Source organism: Coturnix japonica, chromosome 15 (assembly GCF_054131305.1).
Source record: "Coturnix japonica strain WE chromosome 15, WE-NBRP24, whole genome shotgun sequence".
NCBI classification, from domain to species: Eukaryota; Metazoa; Chordata; class Aves; order Galliformes; family Phasianidae; genus Coturnix; species Coturnix japonica.
Window position 1 is genome coordinate 11378810 of NC_140677.1, and position 25563 is coordinate 11404372.

At 38.9% G+C, this 25563-nt stretch overlaps 1 protein-coding gene across 2 annotated transcripts in view; it reads left to right on the forward strand.

The window, feature by feature from the left end:
- ARHGEF3 (Rho guanine nucleotide exchange factor 3) overlaps positions 1-25563 on the forward strand; it is a 92602-nt gene that overhangs the window by 51613 nt on the left and 15426 nt on the right. Inside the window, exon 1 of one of the 2 annotated variants that reach the window (XM_015875029.2) lies at positions 16111-16741. The exons of the other annotated variant lie outside the window; for it this stretch is intronic. Coding sequence (XP_015730515.1) covers positions 16646-16741 — 96 coding nt within the window. The 5' untranslated portion in view covers positions 16111-16645. Of the gene's footprint in view, positions 1-16110; positions 16742-25563 lie in introns of those variants that run through there. 2 annotated transcript variants of the gene reach the window in all.

Sequence of the window (25563 nt, forward strand, 5' to 3'; positions counted from 1 at the left end):
ATAGCAGAAATTTCCAAATTAATTTGGTAGCCCTTAGGTTCCCTTATCTCTTAGGGAAAAAAAAAAATTGATTACTTCTCCCATTCCATTATTATTCTAGTTGTGTAATCTGGACAGCTGAAAGATATCTGCTCACAGCTGCTGACTCACATGGTTATGAAACTGAGCCATGTTTACTTAGCTTCATGGTGGAAGCAGCAAGGAGGGGGAAAAGCTCCCAGCAAGAAGAAGCTCAGCAAGTATTTTGAAATACTACAGGAGTGTTTAACAAAAATTGAAGTGATTGTTTACAAGCATGTGAATATGTTTGTGTGTTAACTCCAATGATAAAGAAAAAAGAAATGAAAGCACTCACCTTGTGCATATATATATGTACTTACCTGTAGACACACAAAGTGCTCATGATTGTTGAGCTACCACCACTGACGTGCAAGCACCTGAATGAGATAATTGGGTTGCTTTTAGACTTAACATGCAGTGAAGCTGTCATGTATGTGGTATTTTAGGATCTTAGAAGTCTGACTTCAATTAGGAGAGGGTCAGGGAAGGACTAGGGAAAGGTCTGCACCAGTGGGTAGTGGGCATGGGCCTGCTGCTGCAGCTGAAAGACCATTTGCATTTGGGTGGTCCTTTGTGGAGCCAGGAGTTGGACTTGGTGATCCTTGTGGGTCCCTTTCAACTTGGGATATCCTATGATATGTCAGTAGTAAATACAGTAACTTTAATGTGAACCTGCAAGGTTCATGCAAAGGGTCTTTCATTCAGTTCTAGTTTATAAAGGTCTGTACTTTCAATTACTCTGTTAATTCTTGGAGAATTTGTTTACCACTTTGTAGCTTACTCCTCTCCTGTAGGGGAGATTCACCTGATTTATCCCAGTAACCTGTTTTTTTTAGTGACCAGTCAATAGAATTTGAGACTGAATTGCAGACTTCTTAAAGATTTCCTTCCTGAGCTGCCAGCAGGTTATCTGTCCAAGTTATTTCTGGGCACTGTTTAGAATTGCTCTCCAGTTTTTTCAAGATGCTTATGTACTAATGGATGCATGTGTCTGCACATGATCTGCAGAGATGCTGAAGCGTTAGATTTCCGAATGGGACTGTAAATTCCATTATAGATTTAAATACCTGTTTCTGTAGGCTTAGTTGTTCTGCTCAATTTTAACCCGCTGTGAGAATGTAATTGAATTCTGATTTGATTTTCTAAAAATGTAATTCAGAAAATAATATTCAGAGTCTGCTGCTCAGGAGGCAGTACTTATTCCTCCAGCTTTCTTTCTTAGCATGCTTAATGAATTTTTGAGCGTTTCCATGTAGGTCTATTATAATTTATGAACTTTCAATTCCACACTACACCTTACTGTGCTGTATTTAAAAGAAATGTGCATTTATCATTTTGATATATTTGGAACCTGATTTCACTAAATGTAGGGCTCAAGCTATAACACAGTATATGTGACTTAGTTTATCCACCTGGTTAAGTAGAATAAAGCAGTAGGGGGCTGTTTCGAACACTGAATTTACTCTGTACCTGCTGCCTATTACTGAAAAGTTGAGGTCTTTTATAATCATTTACTTCCGTTCTGTAGGTAGGTACCCTCATAACTACAGAGAGTAGCTATAATGTCACTAGAATTAGAGCTTGTCATTTTAAATTCTATTTAATTGCACAGTGTTGCTTTTCCTGTGTGGTAAGTTTGTTCTTCAGTGAAACGTGAAAGCTGGCTACGTTCTTTTGGGCCTTTTATGAGTATGTTCTGTTTCAGGAGGTTTCATTCACTACACTTTGTTAGTTTTTAATTATAATTAATTGAATAATTCAAACATATGCAAATGGAAACGTATGATAGTTGTAGCTTAAATGTCTAACCTTGGTATGGAGATTTGGTATTCTTTGAGTTGTTGTTACTTTAAATATCACTGATGTGGACATTAGTGAAGAGCTTTGGAGGTACATTAATTTAATTGCAGGCTCCAGAAGTGCAATAATTAACAAAACAAATACAGGCCCTTTAGCCTGGGGGGAAAAAGCTGGCAGTAAATTTCTTCTTCCTGTGAAGTTAATGGAATTTCTTCAAGAAACATTTAATTTCATTTGAGGAATGGGGGCCCTGATTGTGTGAAAATATTAGCAAGAACAAGCTGCGAGGTTTAGACATACACTTGATCACTTGATTATTATTTGCAGATTGATTGGTATCAAATCTGTCGCTATCTGTAGCACATTTTTTTTTGTTTGTTTGTTCTGTTTTTGCCCTTTGGTGCTAAAAGCTGGTCAGCAACGTGTTCGTGGTGGGATGTGGATGGGGAACATGGGGAGGGGCAGGATTTTTGTGAAGGCAGAAGCGTTCTCTGAAAGTATGCAGTAATTTTTGTTGTAACAAATAAGATATGAATTAAATGCTCAGTACAATTAACTTCTGAAAGTATTTGCGAGTAAGACAAATTAGTTGGATGAAGGTTTTGGTATCTCTTCTAGGAAAGTTTCACAGTTTCTTCTTATTGAGGCAGATGGGTTAACTGGGAAAAAGCTGAGTTTTTTTGAGAACTGTGTGCATGATGTTATCTACTGTGTGCGTTGTGATACTTTTGTTAGAGTTATTGTTCTCATATTCTGTTGTTTCTTACTTCTGAAACATGTGAATTATGCTCCTCGTGTGACTTCTTTTTTGATACCATGACTTCTTAGAATAACACAATGACTTCCTGTTCACTGTGTGAAACGTGCTCTGTATTCAGACAGCTTGTGTAATTGGATGTTTGAAGCCATTTTTGTTACTAGCTTAGACCCTCTTGCCAGGAAAAACATGGGTTTTTTTATACTCTTTTCTGTTTACTTGCTAACAGCTTATAAATAATGAATTTGCTGCCCATGTCTTGTGTATTTGAACAAAGAACTGATGTAGGAGATGAGTTGGTATCTATCTGATCTATAGAATCTATTGAGATTGAGACATTTCTTGTATGATCGTGGCTTGTTTTCATTGGTTAAAGGATGTGGAGGAGTTACTTTTCTTTAGTGATACTAAGAAAATTCTTTAATTGAATTGAAGGGACTGCATAAAATGTTATTAATATGGACAGTATTACTTACTGTGTGATTGGGATTGAGCTTGCTTTGCTTGCAGAATTAGAGGACCTGCTGTGGTTGAGACAGTCTTTTGGTGTAAGATGTGTAGCTGTGAAAGAAGCAATTAAACCCAATGCCAGGAAGTGCTGTGGTATTATTTGTTAAAACCAGTTAAAGAAAATGTTGGGTAAAGAAAATTTGCAATAAAGAAATTGTTGGGTAAGAACCATAGAGCGTAGCTGAGATAGAAGTGAACTGCTACAAGACTTTTCCAGAAAGTGGCATCAAGTTGCTGACTCTACAATGCTGGTATTCACACAACCAGGAGCCTTCAGCTTGTCAGCATCTCTTTGTCCTGTAAATAAATGTGATTTCTTTTTTAAGATACTGATAATTTTTGCTGAGGACTGATCTCAGCTTGTTAACCTTGTTAATTCTTATGTGACTTTGCTGGTTGTTCTTAACGATTAAATGGCGACCAAAGATCCACCTTTCTATTATTGTTTATTGTCATGAAACAGCCCGGGGAGAAAAGTAAAAGTAGTTCTTCTGTCTCACTATCTATTAAGTGGAGAGGCAAAAATGTCAATGGCCAGCTGAGAAGATGGGCCTGGAGATCTGCCTTCATATTTGAGTTTGTGGGTAGACCACTGTATGCGTGGAAGTTATACATGTGCTGTAACTGTCAAATACCAGGTAATTTCACTTAATCTGTATTGTTTTACTAATTGTAGGAATTAAAAAATATTCTTTAAATAATAGCCAAGGTTTTAACTGCTTTTTATTTCAGGCATGGTGTTTGAGTAATTTTTCTAGTGGTAAAAGAAATAAAAAGACCAGTTAAGTAGGATACCATCTGCAGCTTGGGTCACAAGTGGAATAAGGTGCACAACTGGCAGCATTTACCTAAGATGATGCGTCTCAGGAAAAATAATATTCCCCCTATTGTCCTGGGAGGGAGACATTTCTTTTTTCTGTCTCTGGGAATAGTAAGGAATGTTCTCTCTGACAAAATTAGATGCCTTGTTTCCCAATGATTTCTTCATTAGCAAATAACGTAGCTACACTGCAAGTTTTATGCTCATCATCAGTTCTTTGCTGTTTTTTTGTTCTTTGTTTACATTAATTGAAAACATAAATAGTTCAAATACTTTAAAAATTTTTCATCTGTCAGTGAAGAAGTGTTGTATCTTTTGCTCACATTTGTCGCTTCTTGTATTCTTCAAAATAGCTTCCTCTCTGTGATACTCGCTGTTTTAAGTAGGCTAAAACGCTTCTACAAGTGAGAGATGAGAATGAGGACACCTTTAAAAGCAGCTCTTAGCATTAAGTAGACCACAGAAGTTTAAATATACAAGTGCTGGTGGATTTGCTGGTAAGCCTCTCATCATGCAGTTTCCTCTGGGCGACCTTAGTTTAAGAAGAAAAAAATAGGTGCATTCAGCAGCGTTTAGTTTTTGCTTTTAATCTGGTGTGTGAGGTCATGCCGAAATGCAAACCACTATGTAAGTGAGAAAAGAAGAGTTGGCAGAGCCTTTGTGCAGCAGTTCCTGTGTGCCCGTCGGTAGCTGCACAGGTAATGAAGCTAAGCTATGTTTTATTATGACTTGCATAGCTACCCAGTTGCTAAAAGTAACTAAAAAAAAAAGTGAGTTAAAATTTCCCCTGGGTTAAGAAATAGGAAATGGAAGTGTGAAGAAATCGTTAATGACAACATCAATCTTTCTACTGTTAAAGGTCTGTCAGAAGAGCTAAAATGTTACAGCTCTTCCATGTGGAATTTCCAGTGTGGCAAAACTAGGTCTTGGGGACCATTAAGCTCATGAAGAAACCATTTATTGTTCTCAGTTTACTGTTATTTCCTAATACAGAAAGGAGGTTGAGCCAGCCAGTCTTGCACTTGTGATTTTTAGAGTGGCATCACCTGAAAAAAAATACTTGAATGGCTTTTTTTCCTTAAGAGAATTATTATTTAAACAACTTGAAATGAAGATCTGGGGAACTGCAGAGGCCTGTCAGCCTGGCCTCAGTGCCAGGGGGACCACAGAGCCCATCACCCTCTGTGCCATCACACAGCATGTGGCAGTTGGGTAGTTCACCAATGCTGATCCTGCCTGACCCAATTTTCTGTAACAAGGTGGTGGCTTGGTGGTGAGGGAAAGATGGGGAATGCTGTTTACTGGGACATTAGCAAAACCTTTGATAGTGTTTCCCAAGTTTTCTCCAGGAGGAAAGCTGTGAAGTGCCTGGAGGGATGTTCTATTTGCTGGGTACCATGCTGGCTGGATGGCTGGGCCTAGAGGGTGGTTCTGAAGGGAGTCAAATCCATAGAAACAGCCTAAAATGTACAGTAGAGATTCTCTGACATCTATTGAAGAAAGAGGAAAGGAAAATCACAGGTGTGTCTGTGTGTGTGTGTGTGTGTGTGGGGGGGGGGGGAGTTTTGAGGTTGTTTCCAGGATGCTAGAAATATTCTTATAGAATCTGCTGTTACATAGAATAATCAGAAAGAAAAGAAAATGCTTCAAAAATAGAGTATATTTTTAGTCTACACTTCTCCAAACATTGTTCTCCAAAATACAACAGGTAAATATTTGGCCTTGCCTGTGGAAAGGTTGCTTGTGCTGAGCACTAAGAGCTCAGGGAGAAGGGTGACAGAAATGTGTTCCTGTCAGTACATGGGGATGACAGGGCTCCTGCCTCTGGCTTTCCAGCTGAGTTAGTGGTTGCATTGAGCTGCTGTGCTCTGAGAGGTTCCAGCTGAGACTGCGTACAGCAGCCACATGAACCTGGCTTTTGGCAGTTCATTTAAAACAGTTCCAAGACCAAAAAGACTAAAAACTTTGAAAGCTAGTCTTGATTAGGTTGGGTAACTGTTCTTACTGTGACTGATTGAAGGCCCCAAAGGATAAAAATGATTGCTACAGACACTGCTCATTTGTTGGTTGGGTTTGCACTTGGCTCTACTGATTTACCTTCCTATGTTTTGTAGCAATAAGGGAGCGTTAAGAAAGCAGCAATTATTTTCTGTGTTGCTTGCCACGTTCAGTTTCGTGCTGCATTCAAGTTTGTGCTGGTTCCACTTCATTAATTAATTCCAGGCTTCCAATTACAGGCAGCAGCTGAAAACTGAACCTTTGTGTGCTGACACATCCCCTGCCCCCATCAGGTGTGATACGCTGGAGCCATACATGACTCAGTTGAACAGGAAGAAGTAACACTTTTAGATTTAATTAAGACAAGGTGTCTTTAAAGTTTCTTCCCCCATCCCCCTCATCCTGCAGTTATTTCCTGATATATTTTTGGGGCCAACTTGAGCAAGTTTAGGAAGGAACAGGTTTAAAAAACAGATGCATGCTTCCTGAAAACCACCATTGAAAATTTCCACCTAGTTTCACAAACAAAACATAATCCTCATCCTATCAGAACAGAATGCAGCATGATAGAAATACTTAAGCATTCAGAAGTGTTTCACGTATGGATACAAATATTTACCAAAATACTCCAATCAGAATCTTAACTCTCAGCATTTTTTTTTCCCCCCACCAGAGTCACTGGTAAATAGTGCAGGAGGTTCTTAAGCTTGATGTTCATCTTTTTTTCCTTCTCACCCTCTTCCCCCACTGCCAAGTGAACGAGCTGATTACCTTTGCTAGTGCTGGTCACCTCAGAAGCACAGCTATCAGTAATTAGAGGAAAAATATCTGTAAGAGTGGCCCTGAGATTATGGATAGTAGATAATATTGTCTTTGAGATTGTGTTATGCTGCCTGTGGACAGAGCAAATGTTTGGTAACACTTTCCAGCTGAGCTGTGAATGTAAAATCCTTACTAAATCTTCCCATCTATAACCACCGGAAATGGAATCAGGAAAGATTCATCAGGAAAGATCCCTCCTTTCTGCTTTCTCTTTTTGCCAGAGATAGGCCTCTTGGTAGTGTGATTTATTAGTTTGGCATCTCTGTTACCATTATTTTTGAGGGCTGGCAATATTACTATCAGCTGCTTTCTAATTGCCTGGATAGAAATGTAAAAACAGGCTAAAATGTGATCTATTGATTGCATTGCCCCTTCCAAAAGGTACAGGGACGTGCAGTACTAGTAATACTGTTATCTGAGAATCTAACTAACTGAGAGCATTTTGCAGCTCAAATGTTGTGGTTGCTGAAAAAAAATGAGAGCAGGCAATGATTATGAAAGCCACAAACATCCCCATCACTATAAATAAATTCCCTGCTATCTCATCATTGAGTGTACCTTAAAACCTGCTGTATCTTAGGATGTATTGGAATCACAGTTGTATTCAGTATATATGTTGTAGATTTTTAAATGTGCAACTCTTTTGAAGGGGTGGGGGGAAAGGAAGAATAGGCTTAGTAGAATAGGTAGCAGTAGTGAAACAAGTGTACTGTTAGAAGGCATGAGACTAGAAGTGCTGCCTGATTACTGTATCTTTCCCATATGCGCAAGTAATATCAGATAGGTGATTTAGTTTCATAGAGATCAGGGAGGCTGCTCATGTTCAAAAAGGTCTTTGTAGCTTCTTATTTCAGCTGCTTGGCTTCTTCCTGTGATGTGGTTAATATATCCTGCAGCGACACATTGAAATGCACATCTGCTGTTAGATAGCACGTACTAAAAGAAATGTAACTTCCTGATCTAACAAAATAGGTTCTTACTGTGGTAAGATGGCAGTTGTTTGGGGAGGATAGATATCCTTTATTTTAATACAAATTCCAGGTTTAGAGGAAGCAATTAGGAACAGAATCAAGAGAGGCAGGTAGTCTCTAAATGTTTGTGCAAAAACAAACACATCAAATTCCAGAGAACAGTATGTAATAACATACCTGCTTTTCTATTCCAGATATGAAGTGCATTCCAATCTTTATTGTACAGCTATGCTTTTATGAAGCTGACCTTTCAGATTTGAGTCAGCAGTGCAATGGCTGGAGATTTCTTATGACATTAACCTCTAGTATTTTGTTGTGGATTTGCATTGTAACTCCTTTGAATGCCCCATCTGTACTCTTCTCATTTTAAGAAGGAATGGGGCAGTAAAGCATGGTTCACAGAGCGCACTGAGAACACCTGTACCAGACATTGCTTGTAGCTGAGCATTGGCATTTGCAATTTTTTCACTACTTCACTGCAATATGTTGGCATGGCAGCACTGTTTGCTTTTGTTTCTTCTCCTGATTGTTCAGTACCTCTGTTAAACTTTTCATTATTATCATATCTGGAATAAGAAAGTATGTGGATACTGGATTATCATGCTTCTAATTGATAAGAATCATTGGAAATATAAATAAAGGTCCTGTATCTTGCAATCAGGAAAAGCATGTTTTCTGACCTTGCCAGTATATTTTTATTTCCCTTTTACTCTTTCAGGTTTTGTGCATCACAGAATATTGTTGCTTTATCCTATGTTGGAATTTCTGGGTGGTTACACAGGGTTTATTCCCTATCATACAGAACACTTTTCTTTTTTTAATTTACTCCCCCCCCCCCAACAGGAATGTAGCTGATTCCTAACTCATTAAAATAGCTTCCATTGATGCGTCCTTCTGCTGTTAATATCTCTGAATTAGCATAATTTGATCCTATTCAAATTACTTTCAATTATACCAATGTGGTGCTTTTCTGATCCAGCAGATCTCTGGCCTGCTTGGAGTTCTGGGACTATTTTCTCAGATGTCAGCATGAGTAGGATTTTCTCTTTGCTGTTTGCCCCACTCTTTCAGGTCTAAAATACATAACAGAACCAAAATACACTTTTTCCCCCCTTGTCTGAACATAAAAATACTTTGTTTATACTGTCCTTCAAGGTAACAAAAACACAAAAACACTTCTTTGTTAGTGCGCTTTCAAGCCAGGATAAGGACAGCCAATGAAGCTAGCAAGAGATGTTACATGGTCTTGTTGTATTCTGTAGTAGGCTGAAACTCATACAGGAAAGCTATTAAGTTCCTCCTAAATGATCTGATTTTGAGGTCACGTGTCTTAGACTGCTGCTTTTGTGCAAAATGGAAGATTGAGCTTAAGTAAAAAGAAGGTTCCTGGGAATTCTACTTTATGTATAGTTTATTAATGAGATATTCTTAATACTTAGCTTTCAAAAGAAGTGTTGTTTAACCCACCAATTGCTGAACGTATGTTATCACACAAAATTTCATAGAAAAAATTGTCTAATGCTCCAGTCTCTTAAATTTCATTTGCTTTGCTCTTGAATGGAAATAGCATTGTACTGAAAGAGAAGGTGGTCCTTTTATCTGCCCTGCATTTTGTTTATCTGCTTGCATTCTGTTTCTATCTCATCATCAGTTTCTGGCCTGTGTTATTTACAAAGCTAAAATTCTCCTTCAACTCCTTACTATGTTGCATTCTGGTTATTGCAACGTTTATTTTTCTGGGTTTACCAGAACAGTTTTGCTTTCCACATCTAAATTTCTAAGTGTTGACTCTGCCTGCTCTTTTGGGAACAAGTTGACAGTGATAGTTAGGGACCTGTCTAAAATTCACATCTGTTGGTGAATGATGCACCTTATGGTGGATTATGGTTGTGGATTTGACAGTGGAGGTAACATAAAAGTAGGACGCACTCAATCTTTAGCCAGATCGCAAAATGAGTTGATAACTGATTTAGAACAAGTTGATCAGGAAAACTGTTTATTTCTATTTTTATGTTTTAATCAGAACTGGTTACAGTAACTTCTATTCAGCATGGATTACTTCATATTTTCCCTTGGGAAGATACAACTTTGTAACATTTCTGAAAACGGCTTCTTGATGCCCTGATTCTTGTCAAGGGGTGTGAACAAAGAAGTTCCGACCTGGTGTGAGTTATTGGAGTCTGAAGAACCTATGCGCCTTTTCAAGTGTCTTTTAAGCATTAGTCACATTGTTGCTGGCAGCGAGTGGTTTGTAAGGTCATGCAGCTGTACTACACTTGATGCTTGGGAGTAGGCGGGTTTTATCGCTTGTTGTTGCATTATCACGTTCTGGAAGGACACTTCATTTTGAAGTTAGACCATATTTTTGCTGCTCCCTCACAAGGAAAGGATAAGAAATAGATGACTTCATTTTTATTTACTTATTTATTTTTTAAAGTCCCTGTGATAATTTCAATTGTAAAACACCATGAGGTCTGCAAAACTATTCAGGACAAAATATGGAGGCTTTTTGCACTGGGTTGTCATTGAGCATTACATCATGCAAGAAGTCATGTTCAAGATTGCTCTATTATAGCTGAGATAGCGGACAGCTTTTTAGTGCTTGTAAAGCACTCAGTAGTCATCTCACTGTTTTGTTTGATTATCATTATTATTTCTCTTGCATGTCTTGTAAACTGTACCAGCAATTGTTAAGTTGCCTATCTTTGAGTCTAGAAATGCTGCTGGCACCTCCTTGGCTGCGATCTAGGAAAGGTACACTGTGCTCAGGAGAGCATGAAGTCAGTCTCAGTGCTGGTGTTCAGAATTTCTATTCAGAAAACACAGATGTTCTCTTAATATCAAGATACTTAAATTGGCAAAAGTAGCTGACTAGAAGATGAGAAACAGTACATGGTTGTTATGGAAATTAGTAGGTGGATCTGTTTAAATAACAATAATAATAATGCTTCTCATCCAAAACTTTTGTCCAAAAACTGCAATGCTGACAGTATTCTTTGAGTATGACTTCATGAAAGAACTGATGGTGAGCTAACAGTGCATCACTATTTGGAGAAGAAAAATTAGCTGTTTTCCCTGTCCTGTCCTTATTTGTACCTCTGTGCTTTCCCTCCACTTTAGTGTGTTCTAGCATTTTTCCAATGGCACAATAGCCCATTCAGCTCACTAAAGCAGCAGAAGAAACCTCACAATAAAAAGTCAATATTTCTTCTTGTTGGAGTGGAGGGTTATCGTTGTTGGAAGTGAGGGTTATTCTTTTACAAGTGGTACATTGTTAGTAAATTAATCTCAGTCATACTGTAGAATAATGTCCATTGTCATCAAAACTTTTGGACTTTGAATCTTGAGTACTGTGCTTCCTGAAACAAAAACATGCTCCAAAATACATGAAAAGGTGAAACATTTCTATGAATGTGCCTATTCTTAAATAACTTCTGAGGGATGGGGAGGATCGTACTAACATGTAAATGTGGCAGAGTTTGTGTCAAAATGGGCAGATAAACAGTGGAGCAGGGTTTAAAGTTTGTGCTACCAGACAAGTAAGTGAAAATGACAGGGATAATTAGAGGGCCACAGTCTGTTTGCTGCTTATATTTTTGACTGAAGAAGGACCTATATAACTAAAAGCTCTTCTATTGCTTCCTTCCACCCTCCCTCATTATAGAATTTGGCCTAATAAACCACATAAACCCCAGACTTTGCTTTACACATTGCAGTTGGAGGGACAAAGTAAGTAGTTTTTGGCCAGTGTTATGTGTGAAATCAGTGATAGAGTGGGGAAAATTCCTGTTATTCTTAATAGTTAATCCTTTCCTTATTTTCTTCTTGTCCATACCTAAGCATATGCCTGTGTGCATACAGCAAAATGCAGTAACATTCTCTTTTTCCTAAGTGTTATAGAGTTATTAATGTAATATAAATGTTATTATAATTACATCAAAACAAAGAAAATGCCACTACTGTGATGTCTTGGTAAATACTTTCTATTAAGAACAGTGGTGTCCTATGAATATATTTGTTACTCAATTCTAAAGTCAGCAGGGCAAGAAATTTCCACTCCCTCCATGCCTGTAATTTTACAGCAAAAGAATTTTAGTTATGTTTAATCCCATTTAAACACCTTTAAACACCATACAAGTGGTTCCTAGTAATTTCCTCTCTGTATGTGGAATGCCTCTTTCAATGTAAGGAAAGAACATTTACGTTCAAGGTCACTTCTACAATCCTTGCGTGGCTCTTCAAAATTCACTGAGATAAATCAGCACAATGCTCTCCCCCTTCTCTTTTGCTCTTCCCTGGAGAAGTATAGGAAGAGAAGCTCAAGCAAGTGCTTTGTTACAAGTGTAAATCATGAAGGGTCATCTCATCCAGCCTCACCACACCCTCTGCATTCCCTCCAGAGGGACCACCGTGCTTAGTAATTAGTTTGCATTGCTGGGTGTGGTAGAGGGGTGGAGAAGCATGAATCCTTCCTGATTTTCTCAGTGGGCCTTTGTTAGTCTTGAGCTGCAGAAGACAGACGCTGTAACAGTCAGATATGAATTTGAGGCAGCTTAAAAAAAATGACATCTTACTGTCTTCCCAAGGCAAATTTCTGTTTTTATTAAGGAGGTGTTTCCATCTCAGTGCAAATGGTAATTGTTGGAGGGCATCCTTTAACGGCACAGTACTGTCTGTAGTAATCAAAAGATACAAGGTGATGGGGAAAAAATCTACAGAAAACAAACAAGAGAAAAAATTGGCAGGTACACGTTTGTCTCCAGTGCAGACTTGTTCCACACTCACATTAAAAATCTTCAACAACATACGTGTGTTTTACTTTCAAAGCCTGCAGATTGCTGAATAAGCAATGTGTGCCTCTACAGTAATGCGTTCGTGATGATCTGTATGAGAATCATGTCTCTCTGTCCATCAGTTCCACATGAATGCACTCCGACATAAAGGTGGTTCTTTGAAATAGGAATCATCCACAATGGAAGACGAAGATTCCTGATATTTTTCATTTTATTTGAAAAGACTGGGGGAAATAGTTGAGGATTTCTTGGCTGCAAATCCCAAAGCAGAGAGCATGATAACAGTGAGGAAATGTAAGTGTTTAACTTCTTCCTCCCCTTGTTACTCCATAAGCTGCACAAATAAGGGTCATATGAAAGATAATCTTCAAGTGGAGAGTCCAGGCAGAATAGAAAATTGGGCTTTGCTTTTGTAATGTCAGATGTTCCCCTGAGCTGTGTTTCTTTGTTCTGCACTGATCTTTGCAGGATTATGACTCCACCTGGAAAAATTATAGCTGTGGTTTTTGAGAGGAGATTTTTAATAGTAATCATTTATCCTGTAATCCTATTTTTATTGGAATTTCTTAGCACCGGTGTGTTTAATCAAGCAATCTTGTTCTAGTATTTATTACCCTGTAAATTACCGCTCTTGCTACTGTGTGTACAGTCTGTATTTGGAATGGAGAAATGGCATTTTCATGAACAGCTGTGAAGCTGATAAATATCCTTTATCTCGTAGTTAATGTGCCTTCTAACTAGTACATCATCACAGTTTCTGAATTCCATCTCCTGAGCAGATTCAGATCTATACTGCTTTGTTGAAATAACCACTTCCAAAACTGTTTTTTAGGGGAGTGGGAAGTATTCATAGTTTCCTTTCTGAAATGAGAGCTTCCTAATGATCACTCTCAAGAGATGCTGTACAGCATTGAAGAACATCGGAGTTTCCCAGTAAGAGCAGAACTGTGTGTGCACATGCAGCATTAGCTTGCCTAACTTGCCCTGGTTGTTTTAGAGTAGCAGATTTTAGCTGAATGTTCTTATTGAAATTGTGCCTCTTAGAAGTAGTGGCTTTTGTTGGTGTGGGTTTTGTTTTGTTTATTTGATGAAGCCACATAGTAGTGGTGGGTACCCATATGAGATACATGTACTCTAAGAACAGTCCCTGGAGTTCAAACTGGTGAGATATTTCATATAGCAAGTACTCTGCACTCCTAGCCAAAACTGTATAGAAATGCAACACACTGTACATCTTTTACTCCCACCATAAATGCAGGGTAATGAAGGAAGACAGCCAAGCTATTGTATTTCAGATGGTACAGAGAGAACTGGACAACTTAATATTCATATGGAAATTCATCTGCTTTGGAAACAAAGCAATGAATTGTTTATTGTTTTTAATATTATTAAAAATATATATATATCAGTTGGGAATATAGTGATCTGAAGGTGATAGTTGCAAGTTTTACTTTTCAAAGCATTATAACCTTAATTAAATTGCTATTACTGGGAACTTGTCCCAAAGATACTTTCTTAGTGAAATGTATGTCGAGGTGCATAATCCATGTTTCTAAATGATCCAAAGTGAATGAAAAACCCCACAAATATGGAGCACAGGAGAAATACAGTTAGTTGTGTTTCCCTTTTAGCTTTGCTAGTTGGAATTAAAAACAAAACAAAACAAAAATAGAGTGAATGGTTGGATATTAAAGCCAGGCTGTAGTTCATGTATCACAGTCAACTGCAGGTGAAAAGGAAAAAACCAAAGCCAACAAACATGTTAAATTGGGAGAGGGAAGCAAGGCAGAGATAGCCAAGCAGACTCCTTATATTTTACTAGAAACTGGCTGCATGGAGCTGATTATTATTATTATTATTTTGACAACTTGTCAAAACAGATTTTGACTGTTCAGAGGGGAAGCAGTTACACATGAGCACATGAGGAGGAAGAAGGTAATCCAGATGTAGGTGTAGACGTTTCAAAATATTCCTGTTTAATTACAGATCCTGCATTTCTGCCCAAAGGCAGCTGGAATGTGTTGGCAAAGATGGTGTAAAACAAAACCTAAACAAGACAACAAAATCTCCAACCCAAAATTGTAAACAATCTATTTGTGTGCTTTCTTCCTTAGGCTGAGTTCAGCTTTGACTGATGATTTCATGTTCCATTGAACTCCTTAAAGCCTGTGGATAAAGATACTTTCTTTTACTTAGATGTTTAGATTAAATGTTTCAGTTTCTTTTATTGCTGTTGAGCATGATGGCTTCTTAAAGACTGCAAATAAGGAATTGGGATTTCTTCTTTTTGCTCTTTAGCCATTGTGTTTTTTATCCTTTGTGAAATCTATTAGCAACAGCACTTTAATTTTTAAATAATCTTTAAATAGACTTTTCTCTTGTTTCTCAAGAACTCTTAGTTATATGAAAGTGCAATGGCCTGGTTAATCATAAAAAGATGGCATCTCTTTCCATATTTTTTTGGCATGTTCATTATTTCAGCCTCCAAGCCAGCTGAGTCCTGTCCTGTGTGAAGTGCTCTGTATGCTGTGAAGCATATGACAGGCCTAGAAAGGTTTGTGGGCATGCCCTGAAGGGTTTTTTTCTTTCTGATCTAAGTGAAGCTGATTTCTAAAATGGTTTTAACACACACATGCATAAACAAGTGTACACAGGTAGTATTTGAAAGCAGGACTTCTGGGGTGTAAATGGCTGCTCAGCTGCTGCAGTGTTCTCAGGAGGTTCTGGCCATTTTAAGTAACCTGTGTGTATTGGTGTTTTGATGCGTTTGAAGTGTAAGGAGTAACTGTCTGATGGATTGTGCTCCCAGGAGGAATATCCCCTGGGTATCACACTGAAGATGAGTTGCAAAGCCGTTTTCAGAAATGCATAGCTAAGACAAGAAATCTTCATCAAAATAAAACTCTTTTCCTATCTTACAAAAAGTAAAGAGCAATGGGGCTGCAACAATGATCATAGTCTAGTATCGTTTCTCCAGTGGTGGTCAAGACTGGTTTCTTAGGGAAGAGTATGGAAAAAAAAGTACTGTGACAGGTTGTTTCCTAAGATACTGTGGCAGTCAAAGGAAGCACTGATGTAAGTCTACCATTTGAACAAGCTTCTAAAGGTGTTGCTGTCTGATTAACAACATTTGGGAAAATAAATGCTTGTAAAGCAGGATCCATCGTATCCCTACCTTTAAAAACACAGCTAATTCTGTTGGACTTTAAAGTTATTCTCAGCTGTGCTGCTTCCCTTTGGCTGAAAATATCCTTCCCTCCTTCTCCAGCCAGCTTCCTAGTCACGGTTTCCTTTTCCTTGTCTTCCATTTATTCTTTTTGTTTGATGGATCCCATATTACAGACGGGGCCCCTCAGCCCTTCCTCTCTTTTTCAGGAACGTTTCACTACCTTTTTCCTGAGGAAGGCATCACACACAGTGTGCCTGGCTCCACGGGCACGGAGAAGCCTCTGCAGAACATAGTGCACGGGGTGTTTTCCACTCTCAGCTGGTTACAATGAGGGGTGTGCGGGTACAGGAGCTCTTGGGCTAAACAATAGCAGCGTAACTTTAAAAACACGGAACAAACTACTGCTTGCCAGACAGGAAGGAGCAACAATGTGGGCGAACAGAGGAAAAAAATGCAGAGCAGAAGCCGAGTGAGCAGCACGGTGGCACACAGCTGCAGGGCGCGGATGCCGCTGCCATCCACAGGAATACAAACTGTTGTGAGACCCGAGTGCAGGGGCACTAGGGAGGGCTGTTAGTGCTGTCAGGTACTCAGCTGTCAAGAAAGCCGGGGTCAATAATAGAACTGCATTTACTCCATGACAAGGAAGCGGTAAGGCACACCGCGGGGGGGCCTCTCGCTGCTCCTCCTCTCCCCGAGGCGGCGGGGCCGTTCCCACCCAGCGGGGCGGGCTGTGCTGAGGGGCGGCCGCCTGCTGCCTTCCGTGCCCGTCTGCCGTCCGTGTGCCGCTCCCTGCTCGCTGTCTGCCGCTCCTCGCCGGCCCCGGGTCACCAGCTTGGAGCCTCGGCCAGGACGCTTCATCCTGCCCGGCTCGGCCCCGTCTTCGCAGTTTGGACTCGGACAGAATCAGCTGTGACATCCGAAGCCGCTTCTCGAGCCGCCGCGATGGTGGCCAAGGATTACCCTTTTTACCTTACGGTCAAGAGGGCGAATTGCGCCTTGGATGTGGAGGCGGCGAGCAGCCCGGCTAAAGAGACCGAGGTACTTATCTGCTGGGGGCACGGCTGCAACTTTGCTCTGCCTTGCAGCGTGTTCCGTCTTGCTTTGGGGAGACCGATGTGCTCGGGGAATGGCTGCTGTGCGTGGTCCCGGCTTGTCCTGCTTCCTTGCTGCTTTCTCTAGACGTTGAACGTTGGAATAAGACAAGGAGTAAGGGGTCTAGATCTTTTCATCTGTCACTTTAAGGAAATGAAGTTAGTCTTTCAAAGGGCTATTTGATAAATGTCTGTTTTAGAAACATTGCTTGAACTAATTTATATGTATTTTACTGAGTGTTACTTACAGGTCATGAAACGTACACAAGAACCAGTTATATTTTTTTGACAGTGGAGGAACCTGGAAAACAGTGTCTTAAAACACTTCATTTCTCCTTTCCCCATCAGAAATAAAGCAAGAAATGAATCCATTTGCATGCCTAACCAAACCCTGCCATATCAGCAGGTTTTCTACTCCCTTAAAATGAAATCCTTTAACGTGACATGAAATAACTTACTCATTAACCAGCGCTCAACTGGCTTGCAGAATTCTCACAAACAGTGGATGGAAACTTTCAAGGAGCAGCATTCATGCAAGGCTTCAGGGCTTTAGGTTAGCATTTAGTCTGCACTGTGCTCTGCTATGGAAAGAGGAGTTACCTTAGTGAGTCTGTCTAGCTGTGCTGGAGGAAAGCAAACTTCTTTCTGAAAGTTTTTGTCACTTAAGTATCTTGTTTTTACATGAGTCTTGGTTGCTGAGGAACTTGACAACTTACTACACTGAGTGCATTTAATACAACTCATCAAAGTTTAATTACCTCCGGCAGTTGAGTGTAACATAAGCCAAGTGGTCTTGTTTAAGGCAGGAACTAATAAGACTGCGCTGTTGCTTTTCAGAGTACTTTCACATAAAGGATTTTAATTCATGCCATTAACAAAACTGAAGTTTTGTCAACTGTATTTTTGGAAGTAAATTCCTGATTTTGAGTGTGTGTGCTTTCATGTGAAGCTCAGGTTGGTAAGCACTGAATAGTTCATTTAAGGTACCGGTTTTCTTATCTGCTATTTAAGAAATATGGTTTTTGTCTTTCAGTGCGTGAGTCTTTCCCCCACCCCCTCCTTATTTTTCATTTAGTGGATGAATAGAATTGTCAAATGTGAAAAGTTGGAGTGTTCTATTGCAGTTAGGAAGGGCAGCTTGAGTGTAGTCAAACTGCATGGAAAAAATCTTAATGAAGGGTTAGAGCATGAGGAGTTGTGATCAGTCGGATCGTGACAGAAACGATCGATCAAAGTTACTGCCTGATAACAGTTGTTTTAGATTTATAACCTTTCATTTTGCATTTTGTACCACTAAGAAAACCCAACCTGTTCTTTCAGGCTGATTTCTGTGAGTGGTTGGACTCTGCCTTTTTCTTTTTTTGAGGAATGAACTTTTAGATGTTCTTCTCTTTGTCTTCATCAGCCTAAGGAAGCAAAAACAAATGCACTTCAGGGAGGGAATTACAAGGATAGATGAACGTAACCTGTTTCTTCCTGTCCACTTTGCGGGAAGTTATCTTTTCCAAATGAAGTGTTAAGCTTTTTCTCCACCCTTCAGTAATGAAAACAAAGCTATTGGGTGCCTCCTAACACTGTTGTGTGTTACTACACCAGAAGGCTGACTTGCTGTATGTAAGCTGTGAATTTCTGGCTAGTGAAAACCTTTTGAAAACTATTTTGGTAATTAAGGTGGGAAGCTGGTTGATTTATTTAATAACCTAATGTGTATATGTTTGGTCAGTATTTTCTGCTATGTGCCTGTTGTGTTTTGGTTTTAAGTCAGAATTTGTGACTTTTAAATATTTCTTGTGAAATTCAGCAAAAACCTTGAGCTCATGTGTAATGTAAGTCCATTATTTTTTAACTAAGGCTGGCAAAAAATGTGCATATTTATCAGTACTGTCGCAGTGTCGCATCTCCAGCTGAAGGTCTCTGAGCAGCAAGCAGAAGCTTACTGGCAATAGATTGATTCTTTTCTATTACACTTTTGGGAGTAGAGCAGTGGTGTGAAACCACTGGTGTTTCTGAAGAATGAGTTAGTGGCAGAAAAGAGAACAGAGGTTTCCTGCTTATCGTGCTCTTTAAGCCACACTTTATCTTCTTCAGCATAAATTCTGTAGAAGTTCCACAGTTGCAAAGTAGTGACCAATCAGATGTTTGAAATGTAAGGGAACAGTGAAAATCTGGAATCGGAGAAAAGTATCTGGTGCCTGCTATCACATTTCTCTCTAAATAAGGGCAGCAAAATGCTGTGGTGCCTGAGGAATGGGTTAACATAGAAAGCAGAATAAGGCCTTTATGTACATCATTGTGTACCTCACAGGAAAATACCGTAGTGCAATTTTGGATGTAAGTGGTACAGAGTTTTTCCATCTTTTTTGTAAGACAAAAGGTAAAGAACTGACAAAACTGAAATTTGCTTGCTTCAAGGTATTAAAAAATAAATAAAAAATCAAACCCACATCCTTTCCTGTGATGTACCGTCTGCTGTTTCAGCAGCTATAGGAAGCATCCTTATCAGCCCCTTTAAAGCAGCAGTGAAGCCCAAGTGCTGGATGGGCACAATGCCAGTAAGTACAGAAGAGCTGCCTCAATTTTAGCTAAATGTAATTAGAGAGATGCAGTTAAAGATATTTTGCCTGTCACGCTTGGACGAAACCCAGTTAGTATCTGTGATACCAGGATGATAGTAATGGTAATTCATTGAAATCAAATGGTTGGTTTCCTATAGGAACACAGTCTTCTGTGATACAGATACAGGTGATACAGATGATGTTCTGTAGATGCATGTGCAATTTTCTAATCACAGTGTTTAGTACCTGTAAAGCATAGTTTAGTGTGAGTGATCTTATCTGACTTCCTTTTATCCTTGAAGCAATAGAATTTGTTATGGTGAGATTGGAACCCACTGGTTTTTGTAATGAATATGTTTTTATAATAGTCAGGAACTGATTTGAAATGGAGATTTAGGAGCTTGTATGACTTAGTCAACCAAGTGTTTGAGGTTGTGTAAGGTAAACTATCCAAACAAAATGGAAAGCTCTTCAGATAGTGCAGTAATTGTTACATTATCTCACAGTTTTCATCAACGTATCTTCCTACATGCTAGTAACATTCTGCTACTCCATGAAATTGTAATGCTGCTGGAAACAAAATTAGATCTCCAGTGAGTCTAATTCAGTTTAATTAAGTTTTAAGAGAATGATGTGCTGGTAATTTTTGAGTACTCTGAGAAAACTAATAAAATGATGTGCTGAGCAAATATAGACACAATAATTGAGATGAAAGGAAACCTTTCACAGTTGTTTTACATCCTTTTTTACAACTCTTCAAGAACAAAAGGGCAAAAAATGTAGAACATTGGATTTAATCAATTATGAATGAACTTTGTCTAGAATCAGCTGAACTATATTTCTTGCCTACCAAATTTAGCAGAATTGAAGTTAAGTATGAGTTGTTTAGTAGTGCTTTTAAGTTTGCATGACACACGTACCATCCATGCCGCTACTGGAGATGTAATGGCCTGATGTTGTGCTGGGGGAGGTTCAGGTTGGGTATTAGGAAAAATTTCTTCTCAGAAAGGGTGGTGATGTGCTGGCACAGGCTGCAACGGTGGAGTCACTGTCCCTGGAGGTGTTCCAGAAGTGTGATGAGGGATGTTATTGTGGGCATGGTGGGGGTGGGTCAGTGCTTGCACTTTGATGACATTCAGGGTCTTTTCCAACCTTAATGATTCTGTGATTCTACAAAAGAAAATATGTTAGAAGTCAAGACTTGTAAACAGCATGACACACAAACAGTTATCGGTTCCAAGTTAATGAGATAATGGATTTCTGTGTTTTGATTTTTTTAAAATTTTTTTTTTTTAATAGCTTCAGCAAGAGTCACTACAGTGTTGTTTTTTGCACATATTTTCTAGAACTGGATAGCATTAGTACCAAGCATATGATAAGAATGTACAGTTATAATAGCTAAGGATTCTAGTGGTTTCTTTTCCTAAACACATTAATATGAGAAAATTTCTTAATACAGATATAACCCGAAGAGGTCTGTAATATGGGTATGGTGTAAATGTAAGAAGCTTAAGTAGAATGTGCTCTACAGTCTTCCCTTGATGCTTTGCAAAATATAGTTTCATTCTGTTACACAAAAAAGTTTTATCAAGTGGCTGTAGCAGGAGTGGGAGCAGAGAGAACACAGTTAGGCTAAAGGATTCACAAAGAAAAATCTAGCCTTATGTGTTGGAATTCCCACTTAGTGTATGATCAGGAAGAGTCAAGAATCAGACTTCTTTATTTTCATCAGAAGTGCAAATTGTAAGGAGTATATTTGTTTACCATGAAATGACTGTTAAAATAGTTACTTACTACTATTACTTTGTTCAAATAATTAGTTTTTAGTAACTGACTCTCTGATTTGAGAGTGTAGCAACACAAAAGATAACATGCTGATGTTGACCAAAAGAGTGAATTATTGTGGGTAAGTTTGATCAAGAATATCGTAAGATCAGAGGCTATTTTTACAAAGGTTAAATTACAGTTCCTAAATAATGTTTTGTTATTATGGATCTACATAGATACAAAAATAAATGTATCTAAATTGGGCTGTAAAATACTAGGAAAAACAGCAAGTGTCCCTTTTTCAATAGCATTCTGCATTGTCCTTCAGTGACCGTGTTTGGCATGTTGTATTTCCTTCCTATCCTCTTTGATCTTAAGAGGTATTTCCCTCTGTAGACAACAGAATCTTTTACTTTGTGAAGGTAAACAAAATGAACAAGGCAAGATATCTGTGCCTGGGGCTGCTGCAGAATTCCATCTATGTAACGAACCCTCTTGTACGTATCTGCATATTTTAAGTCTACAATATTATTCAATTTCAGTATTTTTTACTCTTTCTATTAAATCTTCATCACAAGGGAGCCAGCTGTATGAGCTAATCTGTACACTAAATGTTTTAAAAAGGAAGTTTATGTAGTTAACAAACTTATTTAAACTGGGGGAGATGCCAGGGAAGAGTTGTGAAATACCATATTTGCTTGGAGTGGTGTAGTTTATGTACAGAAAGATCAGTCTGGTTAAGATAAAATTTTATGTCCCCAGTAGGGTCATGAAAGCTTTTGAGCATCTTGAACAACATCAAAGTTAATGCTGCTTGTGGTTAAGGACAGAAAAAGCACAGTTAGAGAGAAGCAGAAGTGGTTCAAGAGCTGTTCAAGAAGTTCAAGATGTACTTTCGGTATTTTGACAAGGAGATCCCTCAAAGATGACTTCCTTAACTTGCAGTAATCTCGTATCCCTTGAGGCTTGTACGTGTGCAGAGAAAAGACTTTCATGATTGGGATTAGTTTTCTCATCTAAACACAAATGTTTTTCATAACCACAAAGAAGGACTGGAGACAGATGTACTAGCTATCTAAGTACTGCTGCATATCTTAGTTAGAAAATGTTCTATCTTCAACCTCCAGTTGTAAGAATTGTACAAACACCAGCAGCCAGAAAACTAAACAAAGAAAAAGGTGTCTTGAAGTCATGGGGACAAAGATAGACATTCTTCAGGGTAAGGATCGTCTCCTGTCCCTCTGTTCAGGATCTAATGTAATCTCTAGATTTAGGCTTTAAACACTGAAACAGTGGCTCAGAATTCTTTTGCATCTCCAGGATGTTCTAATTTGTCCATCATCTGCTGACATCTCCTACATGGCAGAAACCTGAGCCCTAGGACTTAGGGCTGCCTGAAGTCTGCCTTTTGTTGGACCTGCATATCCTCAGTACAGGGATGAGCAGTTAAAGAAAGATCTAGGCTGCTTTGGACTCATTACCACATTTAACCTGTGCAGTGGAGTGCAGGAAGGTAACCCCAAGGCTGTGTCACATTGCTAACCTCAGAAATGGGCATGGAGCCAGAGCGGCCCAAAGATTTTGAGATAAATTGCAGGGCATGAATTTTCTTTGATCTTCATAAATGTCTATGCTATTTTCTTTTCATTTTTAATGATACATTAGCAAGTTGCAGTTCTGATGTATTTCACGTCCATGTGCAGCATAATTGCAGTGAGCTAAGCGTGGAAACATCAAACCACCACATGTGGAATTGCTGATCTGCTCTGCTCAACGTCAGTTTGAAGCACAGCTTGCTTTTATGGTTCCATGCAGAATGTCTCTGGATTTTACTTTATTTGCTGGCTGTTTTTGTGGAGACTGGCAGGGGAGGAGTAAACCTTTTCCTGATCCCATCATAGTGCAGGTGGTGGAGCTTTGTGAACGTGAGGGAACATTGGAAGCTTTAGGGCTGTTACATGTGATTTTATTGGCTGGTCAGGTTGACTCTATTTACTTGACTTGCTTAGAAACCTTTTGTGATGCTGGTGTTCTATTAGTTTCTCCCAAGTTTGAAGATGGCTTTGTGTGGATGGTTATAGTTCCATGTTGCATGATGGTAACTTTGTTTGGAACTGCTTTAGTATTGCCTACTTTGTTGCTTTTGACCATCACATGCAACTCTAGGAGCATGAATGTTCAAGAATTTCCTCAGAATATTCCTAAGATACTATGAAGCAAAGGCAAAATTTCTGTGCTTTTATGCATTAAAAAGTACAGGCTTCAATAGCTCCTGAGAATGTTATTCTAGTTTAGTTTTACCTGTGTCTGAAGGGACGAAAAGTTGCATGGCATGCTTTATTTTTAGGTTGTTTGCTACAGTAAGAGGCTCTGTTGTAACATAGCCTGCTTTTCCTATTTTAACCTTCTTTGTTTGCATATTTTAGAATTCTGCTGTAGGTTAAATATTGGTAACATCCTGTGGGACAGAATTTGAATGTGGTGTGTTTTTTAAATTGAACTCCATGTTTGGGGGGCATTTATTAGAACTGTTTAATCTTAGGCCAATTTAACTAGTAGCAGACTAATAAAAATAATAATGTTGGGCTTCCTGCCATGACAAATGTTGACTTACTCTTATAAAGTTAACTAAAAACTAATAACCTTTAAAGTATAGGAGTATGGAAATTCAGCCAGTAATAGGAAGTCTGAAACAGAGTGGTTCTGTTTTAGTTTGCTGGCACCACTTGTGAATTATGTTTGAAACAAAGGGTGCTGTGCTGTTTCAGTTTATAGAGTCTCCCATTTAAACAGCATTAATTCCCTTGAGACTAATTTCTATTAAAATCTATGCAGTAATGAGTGCTCCCAAATACAGAATTAATACTTCAGATACGTGTTTGTCTGGGTTTGCAAACAGGCAGTGTATTAAAAGAGAAAAAAGTGCCTGTCATACCTTTGATAACATGTCAAGAAAGGTAGCAAACCCAAGTCAGCTACTTGCAGTAGTTATCTAAGAACCTGTTGGTTTCTGGATGCCCTTGAACTCCAGTGATATTGACTCTACTAAGCTGCCTTTAGCAAGCATTGCCAATATCAGCCGGTTTGTGTGTGGGCTGATGGAAGGTTAGTTCAGCTTTGAAGGCAAAAGGAATAAGTTCTAACATTTTAAAATGTTAAGTTCCTGTTCAAGTTTCCATGTAACACTTGTTTTCTGCACTGACTTAAAAAATCTGTGCATTCCTTTGGTTAAGTTTATTTGTTTCAATTACAATCAGAAAAATCAACACAGTGCAATCACAGTAGAGCTGCACATGGGATAGGGACAAAGTGTAACGAGCCCTCAGGGAAATATTTTCCCTTGTTTGTCAAACCCAGCAGCAGTTCCCTGCTTTGTAGGCTGTTGTTGAAGTTGCTGATAAGAGATGAGAGAGTCAGGTGGAAAACCAATCGTGCTAGTGGCTCATACATTCACTTTTTCTGCTCACTGGGTGGAAATCAGTGGCTCACTGGTCATGAGTACAGAGAGTAGGAATTTTGAAATGAGATTCTGAATCAAATGAAGGTATATTATATGGCACCTAGACTGCTGTACTGTGCCCTGCAGTGTGTGGTACCCAGGTCATTGGCTCTGCTGTTCTGAGAACAATTCAAGGTGAACCCGGCCTAGTCTTTGGTTTCCTTTCCTTCTGTTTGCTGGCAAAAGAAAATCAATCTTTGCAAAGTCATCTATCCATCCAAGTGTGATAATTAAGCTGTGGGTGGCCTTGTCAAGTGACAGTGATAGAAAAGTAATCAGTATTATCAAATAGATTTAACTCAACCCTGATGGAAAGGTGCTTCCTTTGAAATTTGGAAGAGCTCTATTCTTTACATATGCTACTAAAAGAATAATTTCATTTGGATGAAGAGGATGAGAAGGGCTATAACTTCTTATCTCAAGTTCACCCTCTCTAAAAGCTTTTCAAATTTGCTTACCATTTTACAGGATACAGTGTACCCAATTATTGGATGCTGATTTTGCTTATGAAGAAATGATAACATCAGTGTAGCTGTCATTAACTGCAACTAGTTTAAGTGCCTATTTCTTCAAAGGACTTTGTGCTGTAATATGCTTCTGTGGCTGCTGAATGTTTTGCTTGCTTCGGGAGCTGTATGCGAAGATCTGGACTCGTGAGTTGTAATCTGTGTCTTTTAGATGGAGACAGAAGCAATGAGAGAAAACTTCTCCCTTTGCTAAAGGCATCATTCTGAAGTTACCACATTGCAGTTTTAAAATGCAGCACCTCATGTCAGAATGCTGGTGTTTGGAGATCAGTGTGTTAAAAGCTGGAGGGTTCCTTTCTTATTCAGCAATCTATGAGATTAGAATTTAATATGTAAAAGATGCTACAAATGCGATGTGCATATTTATAGGGTATAGTCATGTTCATAATGAATTAGCAATGAAGCAGTATCCTTCATGCCT